At 40.1% G+C, this 19,653-nt stretch overlaps 1 protein-coding gene across 1 annotated transcript; it reads right to left on the bottom strand.

Moving 5' to 3' along the window:
- Positions 1-1,148: 1,148 nt before the first annotated feature.
- Positions 1,149-2,093, bottom strand: LOC137237268 (uncharacterized). The gene has a single exon (XM_067760692.1). It carries the CDS (start codon positions 1,832-1,834, stop codon positions 1,430-1,432), a length of 405 nt encoding a protein of 134 aa, XP_067616793.1. The 5' UTR covers positions 1,835-2,093; the 3' UTR covers positions 1,149-1,429.
- Positions 2,094-19,653: the final 17,560 nt, after the last annotated feature.

Raw genomic sequence — 19,653 nt, 5'->3', positions numbered from 1 at the left:
CTTAGGGACTTATACTGTGACTGGGAAAAAGGGAGAAGAACAAAAACAACTAGAGGGAAGAGAAAAGAGGGAAGGAGAAAGAGGTAGAGTTAGTCAAAAATAGAGAGGTATGGATAGATGGAGCGGAAAAGAAGTGAAGGAAAAGGCGGAGAGGCAGAAAGAGACGCAGGAAAAGAGAAAGGCAGGGAGAAAAGTGAGTAAAAAGATAAGTAAAATGGGCAGAGAGAGGAAGGGAGAGTAAGAGGTAAAAACTGCTTAAAAGTTATGCAGATAGTCCAAAGCTAGAGCAACGTCTGCCGGGTCTGCTAGTACCATATAAATCTAAGAATAAACATGACAAAATATTCCCGTATCTAGACCAACTTTGGTAAATATTATTTAGAAATCGCAATCTAAACAAATTGCAGGCATGCGTGTAAGAGATAATTTAAAATTTGGGCAAATTAGACAAGGACCGATAGGATGCGCAATTATCAAAACATAATATAACTTTGTTGCTTACATTGGCAATTTCACGGTAATCATAAACTCAATTACATAACTCATACTCGTATGTATGTAGATGTGTGAAATAATCAAATTGCACGTTGTAAAAATCTTGAAAAATTATTTTGAATTTTCTGTTTTATTTATTTTTCAATTAACGGTACTAAAAATAAAAAGATAAGCTCGGTGATTTTTATGTTTGCAATTTCCTTATCGAGCTCATTTAAGTTATAAATATTTTCAGACCAAAATCATTTATTGTTAATGAAACAAAAATAAGAACTTTATGTCTATAAAAGTCAAGTATGTGCTTACCGATTTGTTTATTTGGATATACGATCTTTTATTATACTCAGGTGCGCTATTAAAATAGCAGATATATTCCCGGGTGATTTTTTGCTGACCTATGTTAAAATACAGCAGATTGAAAGATAATTACATTTGGCCAGGTCGGATAAATGGAAGTTTTTGGGAGTTTGAAGCCCCTATGGGGACACCTTATTCACTCATACCATTTGCAAACCCTCAACCAGTACTTTTTTTCGATAAAAAAAAAAAAAATAGATTAGGTTGTATAACCGATATCTTTATGAATCGGCACCGTCTGTATTTGGGGCATCCATCTTCCGATAGTTCCATATATACAATAAATATCGGCTTAGTTGTGTTCAAAAGTAGTGAATTTAATAAATTTTAATTTTTTCTGCATAAATAAACTCAAAATACTTTGCACAATTCGTTTGTTTCACTAGAATATAAATATTAGTTAATAGTGCAAAAAATCCAAAACTTTTCAGATTAGCTGTAAAGCAATAAGCACGCACGCATCGATTGTAGGCGTGCGCATGCGTAATAAAAACAAATAAAAAAGTATAGCAACAATTTGTTAGTAAAACTTAAACAGTTTTAGTGCATCTTCACTTCATGAATTCCCGTCTGCACTTCAACTGACACGTTTGAAACGACTGGCCTCCGCATAATAACGCGCGTCTGAAAAATTTCTTTCTGGTTTTATGCGTATATCATTGGGATCAAGTTGAAATTCACCATTCCATTGTGTTGGCAAAATAGTCGGCTCCGTGTTGTACTGATAATAATCACCATCATTGGATTGATTACGATCGGGTTGTAGGCGCGTCTCACCACTTTTGGCGAATGTGCCATCCCATTCGACAGGCAAGATGATCGGTTCAGTGTTACAGCCATAGAAATTTGAGGTATCCGTGACATTTTGATTTTGACGTCGCACTTTTGAAACATTATTCGCAGAACCGTTACTGTAGACAAATTTACCATTCCAACCCTCACATTTGATAGGTATATAATCACTTTTCTTCTTTAAAGGCATTTTAATGGTGTTTGTATGTTTTTTGCCTTACTTAATTGATTTTCAATATATTCTTATTGTTGTCCTTTATTTTTCTTTCACTACTATTTTATTTTTCTTTTCACCAGCGTTATTTCATATGAGCTTGTCTGCTCTGTATGCGTTCCAAAATCGTACTGTGTATATCATGTCAATTGCTTATTTTAAAATATAAAATCTTTTGCGAAAGTTGCTCAACCAGTTTAGTAAAAAAATTTAAATATAATAACTATTATGACCGCATACAAAAAATTTACTTTGCTTTTTAACAAATTGTTTCTGCCTTGAGATGATGACTGATATTTTCGCGCCCACACTTACACTACGTTTTTTTTTTGGCCTTTTCTGTTTGCGTGTTTTTGTTTTCGCGTTATGAAACACCCCGCAATATCCAATCAAGCCAAATTGAAATGCGCATGAAGCCAGATCGCTTCTCCATATAAGCTGAAAATCACGGTATCGCAGGGTGGCGCGCTGAGTGTTAGACGCAGAAGCGTTTTGTTTTTGTGAAATGAGTAATTGTTGCCAATTGGCACACGAGAGTTGCTGTAAAGTTATTATGACACGTTAACTCAGAGTTCTTTTGGTTACGACTTAGCCCATGCACCGATACGTATTTTGGGACTGATTCCGAATTTTTATTAAGTTTGGTAACATAACGGTTGATCGTTACGGCATAAACGAATCGAGATAGATATCCATATATCAAAATGCTTAGGATGCAAAAGGTAATGATTTAGCCATATCCGTCCGTCTGTCTGTGATCACTATAACTTGAGTAAATATTAAGATATCTTTTTGAAATTTAGTATATGGGCTCCTAGGCACTCATCTTCCATCGCTCTTTAAAATGAGCGAAATCAGATGATAACCACGCCCACTTTTTATATACATATATAACATTTTGGAAAACAAAAAAATCTGATTATTTAGTTAATAATACACCTAGAATGTTGAAATTTGATGTGTGGAGTGGCACCGCCCACTTGTGATAAAATTAATTTTACAAATAATATTAATCATAAATCAAAAACCGGTAAACTTATCATAACAAAATTTACTACAAGGAATGCTTCGAAGAAAAATTAACGAAATGGGTTGAGGACCACGCCCACTTTTTTTATAATAGATTTTTAAAAGGGTCGTGGACGAATAAAATAAGTTATATCTTTGCTTTATATCAATGGTATTTATTTTCCCAAGTGGAATTATAAAAGAAAATGGGAAAAAATTCTAATTTTTAAAAAGGACGTGGCACCGCTCCTTTTATGACTAAGCAATTTTCGGCTGCGGTGGTGTGATGCTCCGCCTACCACACCGAAGATCCTAGGTTCACGTCCCGGTAAAGCAACATCAACATTTTAGAAACAAGGTTTTTCAATTAGAAGAAAGTTTTTCTAAGCGGGGTCGCCTCTCGGCAGTGTTTGGCAAACACTCCGAGTGTATTTATGCCATGAAAAGCTCTCAGTGAAACTTCATCTGCTTTGCAGATGTCGTTCGGAGTCGGAATAAAACGAGTAGGTCCCGTCCCGCCAATTTGTAGGAAAAATTAATAAAGAGCACGACGCAAATTGGAAGAGAAGCTCGGCCTAAAATCTCTTCGGAGGTTATCGCACATTTATTTTAATTTTTAATTTTCTGTGTTCCGAGGCATATGGACCTCTTATCAGCAGCTTTCATTTGATATTCATATTGTACAAATATGTACATTTGAAAAATACCCGGGCCATGTTTTGGGTTTCAAGACCCTAGTGGTCTAGGGGTGGGAAATGAATTCTAATATTTAAGTTTGATCGCGGCTGATGCAACAATGAAAGGTGCACTCAATTCTATGCAGTGGTTTCTGAGCGATGCAAGTACAAATCAATTTTGAAAACTGCTGTTTTGACTTTAGGGGACCCATCCTATAATTTTTTCTGAAATATCTTCATTGTACAGACCTGTTAGAATTTAATGTTTAGACTAAAAAAAGGTTTATCGTTTTTTGAAGTTTTTTTTTAACATTTAAATTTTAATGTATTTGATTAGCCAGACAGGCAAAGATTACAGATCTTGTTTTGTTTTTGTTATTGATACTAGAGAAAAATCACAATTATAAATTACAAATCAAACTAAAAAAAAATCAATAACAAAAAAAAAAAAAAGGTAATTTTTTTTCTAAATTTTTTTTTCGTTTTTGCTTAATTTTATAGAAAAAATTTTTAATTTTATTTTAGCTGTACTATTTTAAATATCAAAAACTTTCATTTAAAGCAAAATTATTCAAACTGGATGAAAGATGAAGATTTTAGCTCGACTTAACCTTTAAATTTGAGCATTGAACCACTCCGAGCAGAAGCCAAAAGTAAAATCAATATACCTCGCTTCCCGGTTCATCCTTATAAAATCCAAGTTTGAATTCAAACACATTCTTCGAATTCCTATTCAGAACTTCTAAAGACACCAGAAATTACCTTAATTTAGTTGGACAACTTTTGGTTTAATTTTCATAACCACAATTTTTGTACTTATGACTTTTTTGCAAATATCTCGAGATTTGGAGGGTGACTAAAAATTTGTAGTTAGCGCCCCGAAATACTTGTAGGTGCATAGATAGTCTCATATAGGGACCTCTTTTAATTTATAAGATCTTACTACCAACAGTACATTGACTGTTACTTCCAAAACTAATGTGAATTGTGATGTTTCAAAATTTACTCAGATTCAACGATTACTGAAGTTCACGTGAGTGGTCTAGTTTCACATACATAGTAGATTGAATGTGTTCATTTTTCTGCCGGAGTTTTTTCTTTGACGACTGGCAAGGTAGTCTTTTGCCAGAATTTGTTTGAGATCGTTATACTCATTATGATTTAAACATGAGTGAAATCGCATCACTTTTGGGTTCACCCAATATCGGTGAGACAAACCGGATTCGAAAATCTATGCATTTAAGTCTAGTGATTCGAAGAAAAAACTTGGCATGTTCCAGGAACCGGTAGGGTTGGTATAAAAAGGTGTTGCGAACAGCTTTAACAATTCATATGTCACCGATTTTGATATTAAGTTGAAAATAGAACAAGCACGTTGTTTTATTAAAAACCAACCAATTACTTTCAAACATATCCGTACCACATGAAAAGACGGTTACCAGTGCATAGTTATACGTAAACATTTTTTATTATTTGGTATAAAAGTATAATCGCCGCCTGACTAACATATATATTGTTACGATTTTAGTGCAATTCCGCTTATTTGCAACCTTCTACTAACGTTAGAATCACTAAACTGTTGAATAAATAACTCCAATATTCAATAATGCAAAATGGGATTGGTCGAGCCTCAACTGTTGCTGCTTTTATACTGTTTGGTTCCCTCGTTGGCATATTCCTAGGCGGTTTTATTTCTAGAATTTTCTAGTTAGTTACCAGCTATAAAATTGCCAGCTATAACTACATTTATAGCTTCTCGTATGCGCGTGTATATGTGAGTGATACTTGCACAAATTATTGCCTACTTTTGGGAGTATCTCAGATATATGCATGCGTTTCTTCGTTGCTCTCCGCTGCTTCTATGGACATATGTATAGACATAATGATTGATTGATGTGCATACAAGTCACTGCTTAGTGTTGGCTTAGAGATGATAGTATCACTTAGTGTTGCTAATATTCGTCACACTGCCTTCTACCTAAGTCCAATCGTCCCTATCAGACAAATCTCTCGATCTAAACGCTGCCAGCATCTCCAAATGAACCACTCTTCTATTTCGTGGTTTCCCAATTGTTGGTATGCGGCAGATGACATCACTGATCCTCTTCACAACTCTGCACAGGCCTTCCAAACTGCACCAAAATTTGGATGGAACACCTTTCCGCTAGTGAGGGTTGTATAACAGTACCAAATCTCCCTCCAAGGAACCTTCCGAATTATTGTTCTCATCGTACCTGCGTTTCATTTTACTACTCCTTATCCTGGAACGTTCCCTCGCACTCTGTTGTTTGGCCAATGAACTACTTTGTAGACGGATTGGCTTCACATAATCAGTATCGTTCCGACGGTTCCCAACAGTAGTGCGCCCTGGCTTGAAACCACCCTTGCATTCTTTCTGGGAAATTCTTTCGTTCGTTTTAGTGCGTCCATTAGGGATTTTCAATGCCACTGTTTCTCTCGCAAGTTCCTTCGGTTTTGATTTGTTTGGCCCATTAGTTCCATCAACCTTTGTCCGATCTACTTTCCTTGACTTTTGTGGTCTCTGTCGAATCTCCTCCACCAGCACTCGCTTACTGCTGAACCCTTTCTCCAAACTGAATTTAAGTGGCACATCCTTGTTTTTATAGCGCATAATCTTTCTCCGCATATCGATCCTGATGTCATGGTCAACTAAGAAGTCCGCTCTCAATATGACTTCATCAACGATCTCCGCCACAAGGAATTTGTGTAGAACCATGACTTTCCCAATTAAGAGTTCACAGATCACTTCTCCCAGGACTTGGTTATACTCGCCAGTGACCGTACGCAACCTTGCTGCAGATAATGGCTTTACTCTCCTGTTGACTAAATCAGATCGAATCAAGGAATGAGATGCGCCAGTATCTACAGTCAGTACACGTTCTTTGCCATTCACATTCCCTCTGACGGTAAGACTGCTTGATTTCTTTCCAATTTGCGCCACAGATATTACAGGACATTCAATAGCTGGGGCAAGTTTTCGATTTTTACATCTGACTCGCTCTTGCTTATCTCCTCCAGCTTTACGTTTACGACCAACCAAGTTGGAACTACCAGGACCGGTGCTGCAATGACGTGCGATGTGCCCTGGCTTTCCACACTTAAAACATTTCAATCCAACATTATTCTTCTGTTGTGTTCCCTTTAAAGGTTCCAAAATTGCGTCTACCCACTCTGGCCTTTCTATTCCACCCGGCGTGCTTTGAAAACTGGCTTACACAGAAGCGACGCTGTTTCCTGAATCAGAGCATGCGATACCGTTTCTGCGAATCTAGGTTTCGGGTTTGCGTATGTCGCTCGTTTCGTTTCGACATCCCGTATTCCATTAATAAAGCTCTCGATTTTTACCCTTTCGGTATATTCCACGGGTGCGTCCGCATTTGCTAAATGAGCCAACCTTTCAACATCCGAAGCAAACTCCTGCAATGTCTCATTTGCTTTTTGGTAACGGTTTTGCAACTCAATTTGGTATATCTGTTTTCTATGCTCGCTTCCATAACGTCTCTCGACAGCGGCCATCAATGCTTCATAAGTCTTCCGTTCGTACTCTGGAATCGCCTATAAGATTTCCGCTGCAGGCCCTTTCAATGCCACGAACAGTGCAGACACTTTATCTTCCGCATTTCAGTTGTTCACTTCTCAAACTGTAGCTTAAAGACCTGGAAAGGAACAGAACCGTCAAAAGGTGGAGTTTTTACCTTCGTATTACTCGCTGAAGCAGCCGGGCAATTAAGTTGCAATTCCTGTATACGACCTCTCAAAGCATCCACCTCTGCCTGGAATTTTTCTTCAAACAGCATTATTTTTTCGTCCATGCGTGTTCTGCCAGTTGAGATGACACTGTCGATGTTTGAGCAGATATTGCAGCCAAAATCATGTTGATCTGTGCTCGTAACTGTCTGCGATGTTTAATTTTTCTCTTAAATTTTTGTTGTTGATTCTTCCACATCAAGATAAAAGACATACTCGTCCACATTAATTCCTTCCAACTCCAATACCTCTTGTAGCCGTGCTTGAAGTTCGATCTTATTACCGGTTGTATTCAATCCACGGTTCTCCAAATCCTTTTTCAGTTGATGGATCCTTAATTCACTTAACTTTGAAATGTCCAAGTTGTTTTCGAAATATCCAGATTTTATTCAACAATTCCTCTTCTGACACCAATTGTAACGAATTTACTGAAATTCCGCTTATTCCAAATATTCTACTAACGTTCGAATCACTAAACTGTTGAATAAATAACTCAATATTCAATAATGCAAAATGGCCTTTATTAAAGTACTTCATAATAACACTTCTACTGCTCAACAGATAGCGTGCTTAAATCAAACTGATTGGTCGTGCCTCAACTGTTGCTACTTTTATACTGTTTGGTTTCCTCGTTGCCATATTTCTAGGCGGTTCTATTTCTAGAATTTACTAGTTAGTTACCAGCTATAACATTACCAGCTATATCTACGTTTATAGCTTCTCGTATGCGCGTGTATATGCGAGTGATACTTGCACACATTTTTGCCTACTTTTGGGAGTATCTCAGATATATGCATGTGGTTGTGCGTTGCTCTCCGCTGCTTGATGTGCATACAAGTCACTGCTAAGTGTTGATAGAGTTGATAGTATCCCCTAGTGTTGCTAATATGCGTCACACTATATTGATGCGACTGCAGCTTAAGCATTCTTCCTCCAGAATTTCTGCTGCTTTCATCACGGCTATAATTTTCGCCTGAAAGACGCGTAAGCCTGCACTTATGTCTACTTATTTCTTAATCCACACAGTAAACAGCAGACCCGACCGCTTCCATAAATTTGGGGCCATCCGTATACACATATATAGTATGTTCTGCCATTCTGCGCCCTGGCACCAACCCTCCGGCTCAATTGTGGCCCCAAGTTCTCTTTTGAAGCTCAGCGAGCACAAGTTATCACAGTTTTCTACACATGGCGATTGTTTTGAACAGCATGAACGTGATAGGTATAGTCTTATGTATATCAGGATTATCAGCAGCAGAAAAGAAAGAGATTGAATTATGCCCGTCTACAAATTCGTCGATAATAATAAATTTGCGCGATACATCTGCAAGGAAATTAAGTCCGAGCTTTTCTTGAAATTTGCGGTCCTTTATGTTTTACTTCGAACAATGTCTAAGAGGCAAATACATTTTTTGCCTAGAAAGTTTTCAAAGATTCAGTTCAGCTTGTATGGGACTCCGGTTCAATTTGGGACTCGATAAAGTACCGCCATTAGGTATTTAATATCCGATTTCATTCGAAATTCGACTACCTTGCTTCTTTTGATATTTTGTCTATTTTTAATTGTGACGTGGCAATATTTTGGCACCTGGTTCACATATTTTTTTTCGAATTTCTATTTATTTGCCCTTCTGTGGTAATTTACGCCAGTTTGTCACAAATATTCAGATGCGCCTGCATGTCTGCTGCGCTATTTGAATTTGATAATTGTACTGGCATATATTAAATGAGCGAATTTGTTTGTTTTGTTGTTCACAGTCTGAAACATGACTAAATACACATTCAATATTTAAATCTGTGTAGATATATTATAAACTTTTTAAATAATGTTAGTATAATGATTTTAATTGCGGCCGGTTTAAAAATATAATTTGATTTCATCATAATTATTATTTAGCGCCTAACCACCTAAGAGACTTGGCAGTTGCTTACCAATTTTCGCGAGACGTCCCAGCTTCGTGATAACTGATAACCAATTTGGGGCATTAAAGGAGATCAAGTCTTTTTTCATCTGTCTCTTCCGATTCATTAAAGGTCTTTCACTTCCTCTGGGGCCAAATACGAAAGCCGATAGGAATATTTTATGGTCCGGTGCGCCTTCATTCATTCACATCACGTTTCCACGTTAAAAGCCCCGACACATACCTAAGCAGTTTTTCATATAGAAGAGTTTAACACAAGCTTATGCATTATGGGTACATTGCATGTATTTTTATGGAGAACGGTAGAATGGGCGACACTGGCGCCATCTGATATTGAAAAGTAGCCAACTCCCAAATTTTGTTACAAGCAAAGCATAAGAAGAAGAATTTGACATTTGCTTTGGCGAAGGGTGTTAGCGCACTTTGCAAGTGAAATTATTTTTCCCACTGGTTGGTAAATTTTCTAACATTTCCGCAATTAAAAACAACAATGGAATACGACACAAAATATGTACCCCAGCGGGTAAGGGGGTCAGAATATACTCGCGGTAGGTATGCCTGTCGTAAGAGGCGACTAAAATACCAGATTCAAGGGGTGTGTAGCGCAACCCTTCAGGTTGCCAGCGCAATATATAGCTTCTCCAAATCCAATTGTCAACCTCACCTATCCGCGGCGAATCCTGTTTCACTAACAGACGAGGCTCTGGCGACCCCAAGCTCCTTATGGATCTTGGGGGTGGGGAGGGAGGGGATGGCCTGAAGGTTTAATGTGGCCACATAAATCGTTCCCGAGATGGTCGGGCTAGCACCTTAATGGTGCTGTGGTACCGGAGCGTACCGGATCTGCATCCGGCAAAGGACCATCACATCGATAACACACCCCAAAGCCTTCGGGGATAGTGTTGGGAACTATCGAATGAAAACTATCAAGTTATTCGATAGTTCACTAATTTTCATTTCATTCGATAGTCATTTGAAATTCGTTCATTACTATTTTTTCGAATTACTAGTTTTAGGTATGAATGATTCGTTCACTACTATTTTTTCGAGTTACTAGTTTTATGTATGAACGATTCGTTCATTACTATTTTATCGAACTACTAGTTTTTGGTGTGAATGATTCGCTCATTACTATTTCTTCGAATCGTTCGTTCTATTTAAATTTTTGCTGTGCATATATCAGTGTTAAAAAGATATTAAAATAAATTTAGCATACGTCAACCTAATCGACAAACGTTTTAAGCGTGGTAATTATTAAATATTTTTAACTGAGGAAGTGATTTTAACGATTTAATTTGTGTAGATATTTATAATGCGGCCTGGATTGAAGAGATCTTCCGTTTGGGAGTTTTTTACCAAAAATGGCAATGAAGTTAAATGCCATATATGCAAAAGAATTTTTAAATTTTCTGGCAACACATCAAATTTAAATGACCATCTACGCCGTAAGCATCCGTCTTCCTCAGAACATAGGAATCTAACTTCAGGAGAAATAGCGCCAGTAATTTCAGAGGAGGAACGTAGCTCCACTTCTCTTTCGTCAACTACTGCAGGGAGTGCAGCGCGCAGTTCGTTAACAGTACCTACCGAAGACATTTCCAATAGTGGATGTTTGAGAAGGACTGTTCAAACAAAATTATTTGTTACCAGCACACGTTCTGAGCTCTCAGAGCAAGAAAAAAATAATATTGATGAATCTCTTTTAAAGATGATTACAAAAGATTTGCAGCCGCTTTCCATCGTTGACAATGTAGGATTTGTAGAATATACAAAAAAGCTTCAGCCATTATATTCCTTGCCAAACAGAAAAGTTTTATCAAATACAATGCTACCTTTTAAATACAATGAAGTAAGAAAGAAACTGCATGACTTGCTCAACATTGTAACATATATTTCAGTTACAACTGATATGTGGACTTCTGATAGTCAAAAATCTTTTTTGTCAGTTACTAGTCATTTCGTTCGGGATAACAAAATGATTTCTGCAGTTTTATCAACAAAGGAAATTTTAGGAAATCATACCTCTCAAAATATAGCTACAGAATTGAAGTTAATATTTGATGAGTGGTCCGTTTTTGAAAAAATAGTTACTGTAGTAAGTGATAACGGAGCTAATATTAAAAAGGCTATAATTGAAATGCTACAGAAGCACCACCACCCATGTGTAGCGCATACATTAAATTTATGTGTAATTGATGCCATCAAAGCTGTTCCACAAGTTACTGTGCTCATAAACAAGTGTCGTGCCATAGTCACTTACTTTAACCATAGTTCTCAAGCGACGGAAAAATTTAAAAATATGCAAAAGCAAATGGGCGTTACTGAACTGAGGTTAAAACAAGATGTCCCTACCCGGTGGAATTCCACCCTTATAATGATGGAGCGCATATGCTTGGTAAAAGAACCACTCTCTGCCATAATAACTTCTTTACCAAATGCTCCTGATTTCCTCAATTCATCAGAATGGGAAACATTGTTGGACTACACTAATCTTTTCAAGCCCGTAGAGGCCATGACAATCGAATTGTCAGGAGAAAATTATCCCACGATGTCACTGGTAGTGCCCCTAATCAGAGGTCTTCAATACGCAGTACGAAATCGCAAAATGAAAACTGTAGAGGGAGAAAGTTTGAAGAGCAGATTGTTAGAGGTGGTTTGGAGACGATTAGGGCAGTTGGAGTCTGACAAAATGTGCGCCAAATCAACATTCCTAGATCCCAGGTTTAAAAAAATTGCGTTCGGTAATGAAATTAATGCAAATAATACAACAAAATGGCTAGTGGAAGAAGTAACTTCCCTAATACGGCAACAAAACAGAAGTGTTTCTACCAACACCCCAAGAGAAGTATCGGTCGATAAAAGCGAAGTATCTCTCTGGGACCTTCTCGATGAAAAAGTTGCTGAAGCACTATGGAATCGTAGCCAGTCAACATTTCCGGAACTATATATGCTTTCGAAAAAATATTTATGTATACCCGCAACATCGGTTCCGTCAGAACGAGTTTTCTCGAAAGCAGGGCAAATAATTAACGACAGGAGAAACCGACTTAAAGGAGATAACCTAGATATGATAATATTTTTGAACACCAATTTAAACATTGAAGGTATTTTTCATGTCAACTCGATGTACATACTTGTATTATTTACTTTACAATCAATTTTTTTAGGGGTTTAATAACACAATCAGTTGCCATCTCTGCGGCGAAAATTTAATATAGACCCTCATGCACTATCCGATTTTGGCTAGAACAACTATAGCGACTTTTAGTATTTAAGTGCTTGAAATATTTGTTTTATGTTTCTTTTATAAGTGAAATTTAATGTGCAATTTTTATATTAATTAAATGTGACCTGAATTTTGAAAAAAAAAACAGTAGCTTATGTATAAGTTAAGGCAATCAATAATGCTTCTGAAACATATTTGAATAATACAGATAAAAATCCATTTTAAGTAACCTTCTTTCCTGTTGTTGTTGTTTTTGTAGAGGCATAAAATCTCCCCACAGGTTTGGGGGAGATCAAAAAACTCTGTGGGTTGCGAACCAAGGTCATTTGCATATCATTCATGCGCTTTGCATAACATGTAACAAAGGCATTTAAATTGAATATTTTCATTATTTACTTCAAACACAATTTACACCATTTTAGTCATATTTAACGTTTTTGTTACGTTCCAATGTAGCGTGATCCAAATACGGATAGAAATTTAACATACAAATGCAACAACAAATTGATCCATATGGTTCACATTGTTGTCGCATTGGCATGTTAAATCTCTAGCCGTATCTGGATCACGTTTCATTGGAACACGACGTTTTTTGTCTTATATAGGTTTGTTCTTTAGCTACCCCGAGGGGTAACTAAAACAGCTTCTGGCAAGCTAAAGAACAAATCAAATGAATGAATGAAAAAATTCGTTCGATAGTTAAAATCATTCAGTAACTAACTATCGATAGTTGAATTCATTCGATAGTTCCCAACACTATTCGGGGAGCAACCTTATCGCTACAACAACAACAACAACACAAAATATGTTAGCAAGTATGTTGTGAGAATGTTTATAACAGTGCTTCGCGAAATTTTGTATGTGAATGGGCAAGGCGTAATAAACTTCAATTGCCAAGTCTGAACTTTCTTCATATTTACAAACGCAACATCTTGGTTGATTGTGTTAAACGTATCTATATGAAAAATGTCATTCTTCGGGGGCCTTAAACCTCTTTCGATCACACCGATGGCATCTCAGATAGGACCAAAGTTCTCCCAAAGAACTTTTCTCTCCAATACCTCAAGGGCCATAGTATGTTCTCTCGACATCGTCCGTAATTCCGAGCGTCACCACTTCGGAAGACGATAGGAATATCTTATGGGCCGGAGGGCCTTCATTCATTCACATAACATTTCCACGTTCAACCTCTTTCGATATACACCGATGGCATCTCAGATAGGACCAAAGTTATCCCAGAAAACTTGTCTCTCCAATACCTCAAGGGCCATAGTATCTTCTCTCGACACCGTCCGTAATTCCGAGCGTCACCACTCCGGAAGACGATAGGAATATTTTATGGGCCGGAGGGCCTTCATTCATTGACATAACATTTCCACGTTCAACCTCTTTCGATATAAACCGATGGCATCTCAGATAGGAACAAAGTTATCCCAGAAAACTTGTCTCTCCAATACCTCAAGGGCCATAGTATGTTCTCTCGACACCGTCCGTAATTCCGAGCTATACCTCAGAGAATTTTAATTTACAGTTGCCTACTCGTTACAAAACACCACTTGGTGGTAAGTATGGTTCAGTGTTTGCTTTCGCTGTAAAATCTAGTTCCCAGAGAGACGGAACCAAACTGTAGGTAAGTTTCAATAAAAAACAAATACTCTTTTGCCCCGAACGTCGGTATTCGGTTGTGTGTACAACCTGAGCTACACATATCCAATGGAAGTTATATTTTCGACACACAGAGATTTTTCCGGTTGGGCGATTTTGTATTATTTATATATTTTAATTCCGTATTAGCAATGTCAAAGCGACTGTCTAACCAATGACAATGCCACTATTTCATGTGTAGGCGGTAATTTACATAATTTCGCATTACTTTTACTACAATAAATATTTATGTACTTTTGTATATAAAATATATCCAAAAATAGCTTAAATCAAGACAAATACAACAAATTAATTAAATAAATATAATGGATATGTAATTGATTGATTGATTGATTTATTAATTTAGTAATAATAGGATTACTAGTAATTACAGTGATACTATTTACAAAATTTGGATATGCTATTTTCTAACAAAATCTATACATTTTCTCTTGAATGATTTAATATTTTGCTCTTGTTTGATGTCTTCGCTTAATGTATTGAATATTTTAAACCCTTTATAAAATATTAGCCTTTACCCGCGGCCCCGTCCGCAAGGAGAAAATTAAATATATGGGATATTCACGTTAGCCTGCTTATCAAGTTATCTGTTTAAAAAGATGTTTCTGTCTAATACATTTTATTTTTGTAATTGAGTAAAAAAAGAACTAAATGAGCTGATAACCTGATAGGATCCCCAAATGATCCCGAAATTATCCAGAAAAATCCACGAAATGACCCCGACGCTATCGCGGACAGATCCCGAAAACCATATAGAAATGCTACGGAAGGGTCTCCAAAAGTTCCCGGAATATTCCCAAAAACCCCGAAATGACAACGACACGATTCTAAACTTATCCAGAGAACCACAAAGAAATGATGCCTGAAGGGTACCAAAATGATCCCGAAATAGTCCCGAAAAAGTTCCGAAATGACCCTGACGGGCTCCCGGACGGTTCTCAAAAACCATCCAGAAAATATCCAGGAAGGGTCCTTAGGGGATCCACTACGGATCGCAAAAACCATACAGAAATTATTCCGGAAGGGTCCCAAAATGATCCCGTATTAGTCCCGAAAAGGTCCTGAAATGACCTCGACGGGATCCCAGACGGATTCCGAAAACTATCCAGAAATGATGCCGAAATGACCGAAAACCATCCAGAAATTATGCCGGAAGGGACCCCAAATGATCCCCTAATAGTCCCGAAATGACCCTGACGGGATCTCGAACGGACTCCTAAATGACCCTGACGGGATCCCGGACAGATCTCGAAATCTATCCAGAAATGATCTTGGAAGGGCCCAAAATAATCCCGAAACAATCTCTGAAAAGTCCAGAAATTACCCCGACAGGATCCCGCACGGATCCCAAAAACTATCCAGAAATGATCCCGAAATGACCGAAAACCATCCAGAAATTATGCCGGAAGGGACCCCAAATGATCCCGAATACCATACAGAAATGATGCCGGAAAATACCCCAAATGATCCGGAAGGGATCCCGGACGGATCCCGAAAACCATCCAGAAATTATGCCGAAAGGGTCCCCAAATGATCCGATACCAGTCGATAAAAAGTCCCGAAATAACCCCGACGGGATCCCGGACGGATCCTCAAAATCATATAGAAATGATGCCGGAAGGTACCCCAAATGATCCCGAAATAGTCCCGAAATGACCCTGGCAGGATCCCGTACGGATCCCGAACACCATCCAGAAATGATGCCGAAAGGCTCCCCTAATTATCCCGTATTAGTCCCGAAAAAGTTCTGAAATGACCCCGACGGAATTCCTGACGGATCCCGAAAAGCATCCAGAAATAATGCCGAAAGGGTCCCCAAATCATCCCGTATTAGTCGAGAAAAAGTCCTGAATTGACCCCGTTGGGATCCCGGATGGATCCCGAAAACTATCCAGAAATGATGCCGGAAGGTATCCCGAAATAGTCCCGAAATGACCCTGACGGGATCCCGGACGGATCCCTAAAACCATCTAGAAATGGTGCCGGAAGGTACCTCAAATGATCCTGAAACAGTACCGAAATGACCCCGACGGGATCCCGGACGGATCCCGAAAACCATCTAGAAATGATGCCTGAAGGTACCCCAAATGATCCCGAAATAGTCCCGAAATGACCTCGACGGGATACCGAACGGATCCCGAAAACCATCCAGAAATGATGCCGAAAGCGTCCCCAAATGATCCCGTATTAGTCGAGAAAAATTCCCGAAATGACCCCGACGGGATCCCGGACAGATCCTCAAAACCATATAGAAATGATGCCGGAAGGTACCCCAAAGGATCCCGAAATAGTTCCGTAATGAACCTGACGGGATCCCGAACGGATCCCATAAACCATCTAGAAATGGTGCCGGAAGGTATCTCAAATGATCCCGAAATAGTACCGAAATGACCATGACGGGATCCCGGACGGATCCCGAAAACCATCTAGAAATGATGCCGGAAGGTACCCCAAATTATCCCGAAATATTCCCGAAATGACCCCGACGGGATTCCGGACGGATCCCGAAAACCATCCAGAAATGATGCCGAAAGCGTCCCCAAATGATCCCGTATTAGTCGAGAAAAAGTCCCGAAATGACACTGACGGGTTCCCGGACGGATCCCGAAAAGCATCCAGATATGATGCCGAAAGGGTCCCCAAATGATCCCGTATAAGTCGAGAAAAAGTCCCGAAATGACCAAGACGGGATCCCGGACGGATCCCGAAAACCATCCAGAAATGATGCCGAAAGCGTCCCCAAATGATCCCGTATTAGTCGAGAAAAAGTCCCGAAATGACCCCGACGGGTTCCCGGACGGATCCCGAAAAGTATCCAGATATTATGCCGAAAGGGTCCCCAAATGATCCCGTATAAGTCGAGAAAAAGTCGCGAAATGACCAAGACGGGATCCCGGACGGATCCCGAAAACCATCTAGCAATGGTGACGGAAGCTACCCTAAATGATCCTGTATTAGTCGAGAAAAAGTCCCGAAATTATCACGACGGGATACCGGACGGATCCCGAAAACCATCTAGAAATGATGCCGGAAGGTACCCCAAATGATCCCGAAATAGTCCCGAAATGGCCCCGACGGGATCCCGGACGGATCCCGAAAACCATCCAGAAATGATGCCGAAAGCGTCCCCAAATGATCCCGTATTAGTGGAGAAAAAGTCCCGAAATGACCCCGACGGATTCCCGGACGGATCCCGAAAAGCATCCAGATATGATGCCGAAAGGGTCCACAAATGATCCCGTATAAGTCGAGAAAAAGTCCCGAAATGACCAAGACGGGATCCCGGACGGATCCCGAAAACCATCCAGAAATGATGCCGAAAGCGTCCCCAAATGATCCCGTATTAGTCGAGAAAAAGTTCCGAAATGACCCCGACGGGATCCCGGACGGATCCCGAAAACCATCTAGAAATGATGCCGGAAGGTACCCCAAATGACCCCGACGGGATCCGGGACGGATCCCGAAAAGCATCCAGAAATGATGCCGAAAGCGTCCCCAAATGATCCCGTATTAGTCGAGAAAAAGTCCCGAAATGACCCCGACGGGTTCCCGGACGGATCCCGAAAAGCATCCAGATATGATGCCGAAAGGGTCCCCAAATGATCCCGTATAAGTCGAGAAAAAGTCCCGAAATGACCAAGACGGGATCCCGGACGGATCCCGAAAACCATCTAACAATGATGACGGAAGCTACCTTAAATGATCCTGTATTAGTCGAGAAAAAGTCCCGAAATTACCACGACGGGATCCCGGACGGATCCAGAAAACCATCTAGAAATGAAGCCGGAAGGTACCCCAAATGATACCGAAATAGTCCCGAAATGACCCTGCCGGGATCCCGGACGGATCCCGAAAAACCATCTAGAAATGAAGCCGTTAGGTACCCCAAATGATCCCGAAATAGTACCGAAATGACCCTGACGGGATCTCGGACGGATCCCGAAAACCATCTAGCAATGATGCCGGAAGCTACCCCAAATGATCCCGTATTAGTCGAGAAAAAGTCCCGCAATTACCCCGACGGGATCCCGGACGGATCCAGAAAACCGTCTAGAAATGAAGCCGGAAGGTACCCCAATGATCCCGAAATAGTCTCGAAATGACCCTGATTGGATCCTGGACGGATCCCGAAAACCATCTAGCAATGATGCCGGAAGGTACCTCAAATGAACCCGTATTAGTCGAGAAAAAGTCCCAAAATTACCCTGAAGGGATCCCGAACGGATCCCGAAAACCATACAGAAATGATGCCGAAAAGGTCCCCAAATGATCCCGTAAAAGTCGAGAAAAAGTCCCGAAATGACCATGACGGCATCCCGGACGGATCCCGAAAACCATCCAGAAATGGTGCCAAAAGCCTCCCCAAGTGATCCCGTATTAGTCGAGAAAAGTCCCGAAATGACCCCGACGGGATCCCGGACGGATCCCGAAAACCATCTAGAAATGATGCCGGAAGGTACCCCAAATTATCCCGAAATAGTCCCGAAATGACCCCGACGGGATCCCGGACGGATCCCGAAAACCATCCAGAAATGATGCCGAAAGCGTCCCCAAATGATCCCGTATTAGTCGAGAAAAAGTCCCGAAATGACCCCGACGGAATCCCTGATGAATCCCGAAAACCATCTAGAAATGATGCCGGAAGGTACCTCAAATGAACCCGTATTAGTCGAGAAAAAGTCCCAAAATGACCCTGAAGGGATCCCGAACGGATCCCGAAAACCATACAGAAATGATGCCGAAAAGGTCCCCAAATGATCCCGTATTAGAAGCGAAAAAGTCCCGAAATGACCCCGACGGGATCCCGAACGGATCCCGAAAACCATCCAGAAATGATGCCGGAAGAGCCCCCAAATGACCCCGGAAGAGCCCCCAAATGATCCCGAAAAAGTCCCCAAATTACCCCGACGAGATCCCGGACGGATCCCGAAAACCATCCAGAAATGATGCCGAAAGGGTCCCCAAATGATCCCGTATTAGTCGCGAAAAAGTCCTGAAATGACCCCGACGGGATGCCGGACGAATCCCGAAGACCATCCAGAAATGATGCCTAAAGGGACCCAAAATAACCCCGAAAAAGTCCCGTAATGATCCCGGCAACCATCAAGAATTTATCTCTCGAAGGTACGCAAATGATCCCGAAAGTACCCCGACGGGATCCCGGACGGATGCCGAAAACCATCCAAATGATCGCGAAATAATCCCGAAATGATTCCGGAATAGTCCCGAAAATGTCCCAAAATAACCCCGACGGGATCCCGGACGGATCCCGAAAACTATACAGAACTGATCCCGGAAGGGTCCTAAAATGATCCCGAAATAGTCCCGAAAAAGTCCCGAAATTACCCCGGCGGGATCCCGGACCGATCCCGAAAACCATCCGGAAATGAACCCGGAAGGGCCTCGATATGACCCTTACGGGATTACAAATAAGGTGAAACTAATTATAAAACCATGTTAATAAGGCAGCAGTCGCATTGGAGCGAATGAAAAGTTACATAGAAACATACTGGTAAAGCTAATAAAAGC

This window comes from Eurosta solidaginis, chromosome 1 (assembly GCF_040869045.1).
Source record: "Eurosta solidaginis isolate ZX-2024a chromosome 1, ASM4086904v1, whole genome shotgun sequence".
Classification (NCBI taxonomy): domain Eukaryota; kingdom Metazoa; phylum Arthropoda; class Insecta; order Diptera; family Tephritidae; genus Eurosta; species Eurosta solidaginis.
This window is presented reverse-complemented; position numbering and strand designations above follow the sequence as displayed.

Coding starts and splice junctions, on each gene's coding strand:
- LOC137237268 (XM_067760692.1), bottom strand. CDS start 1,834: ATGCCTTTAAAGAAGAAAAGTGATTATATACCTATCAAATGTGAGGGT.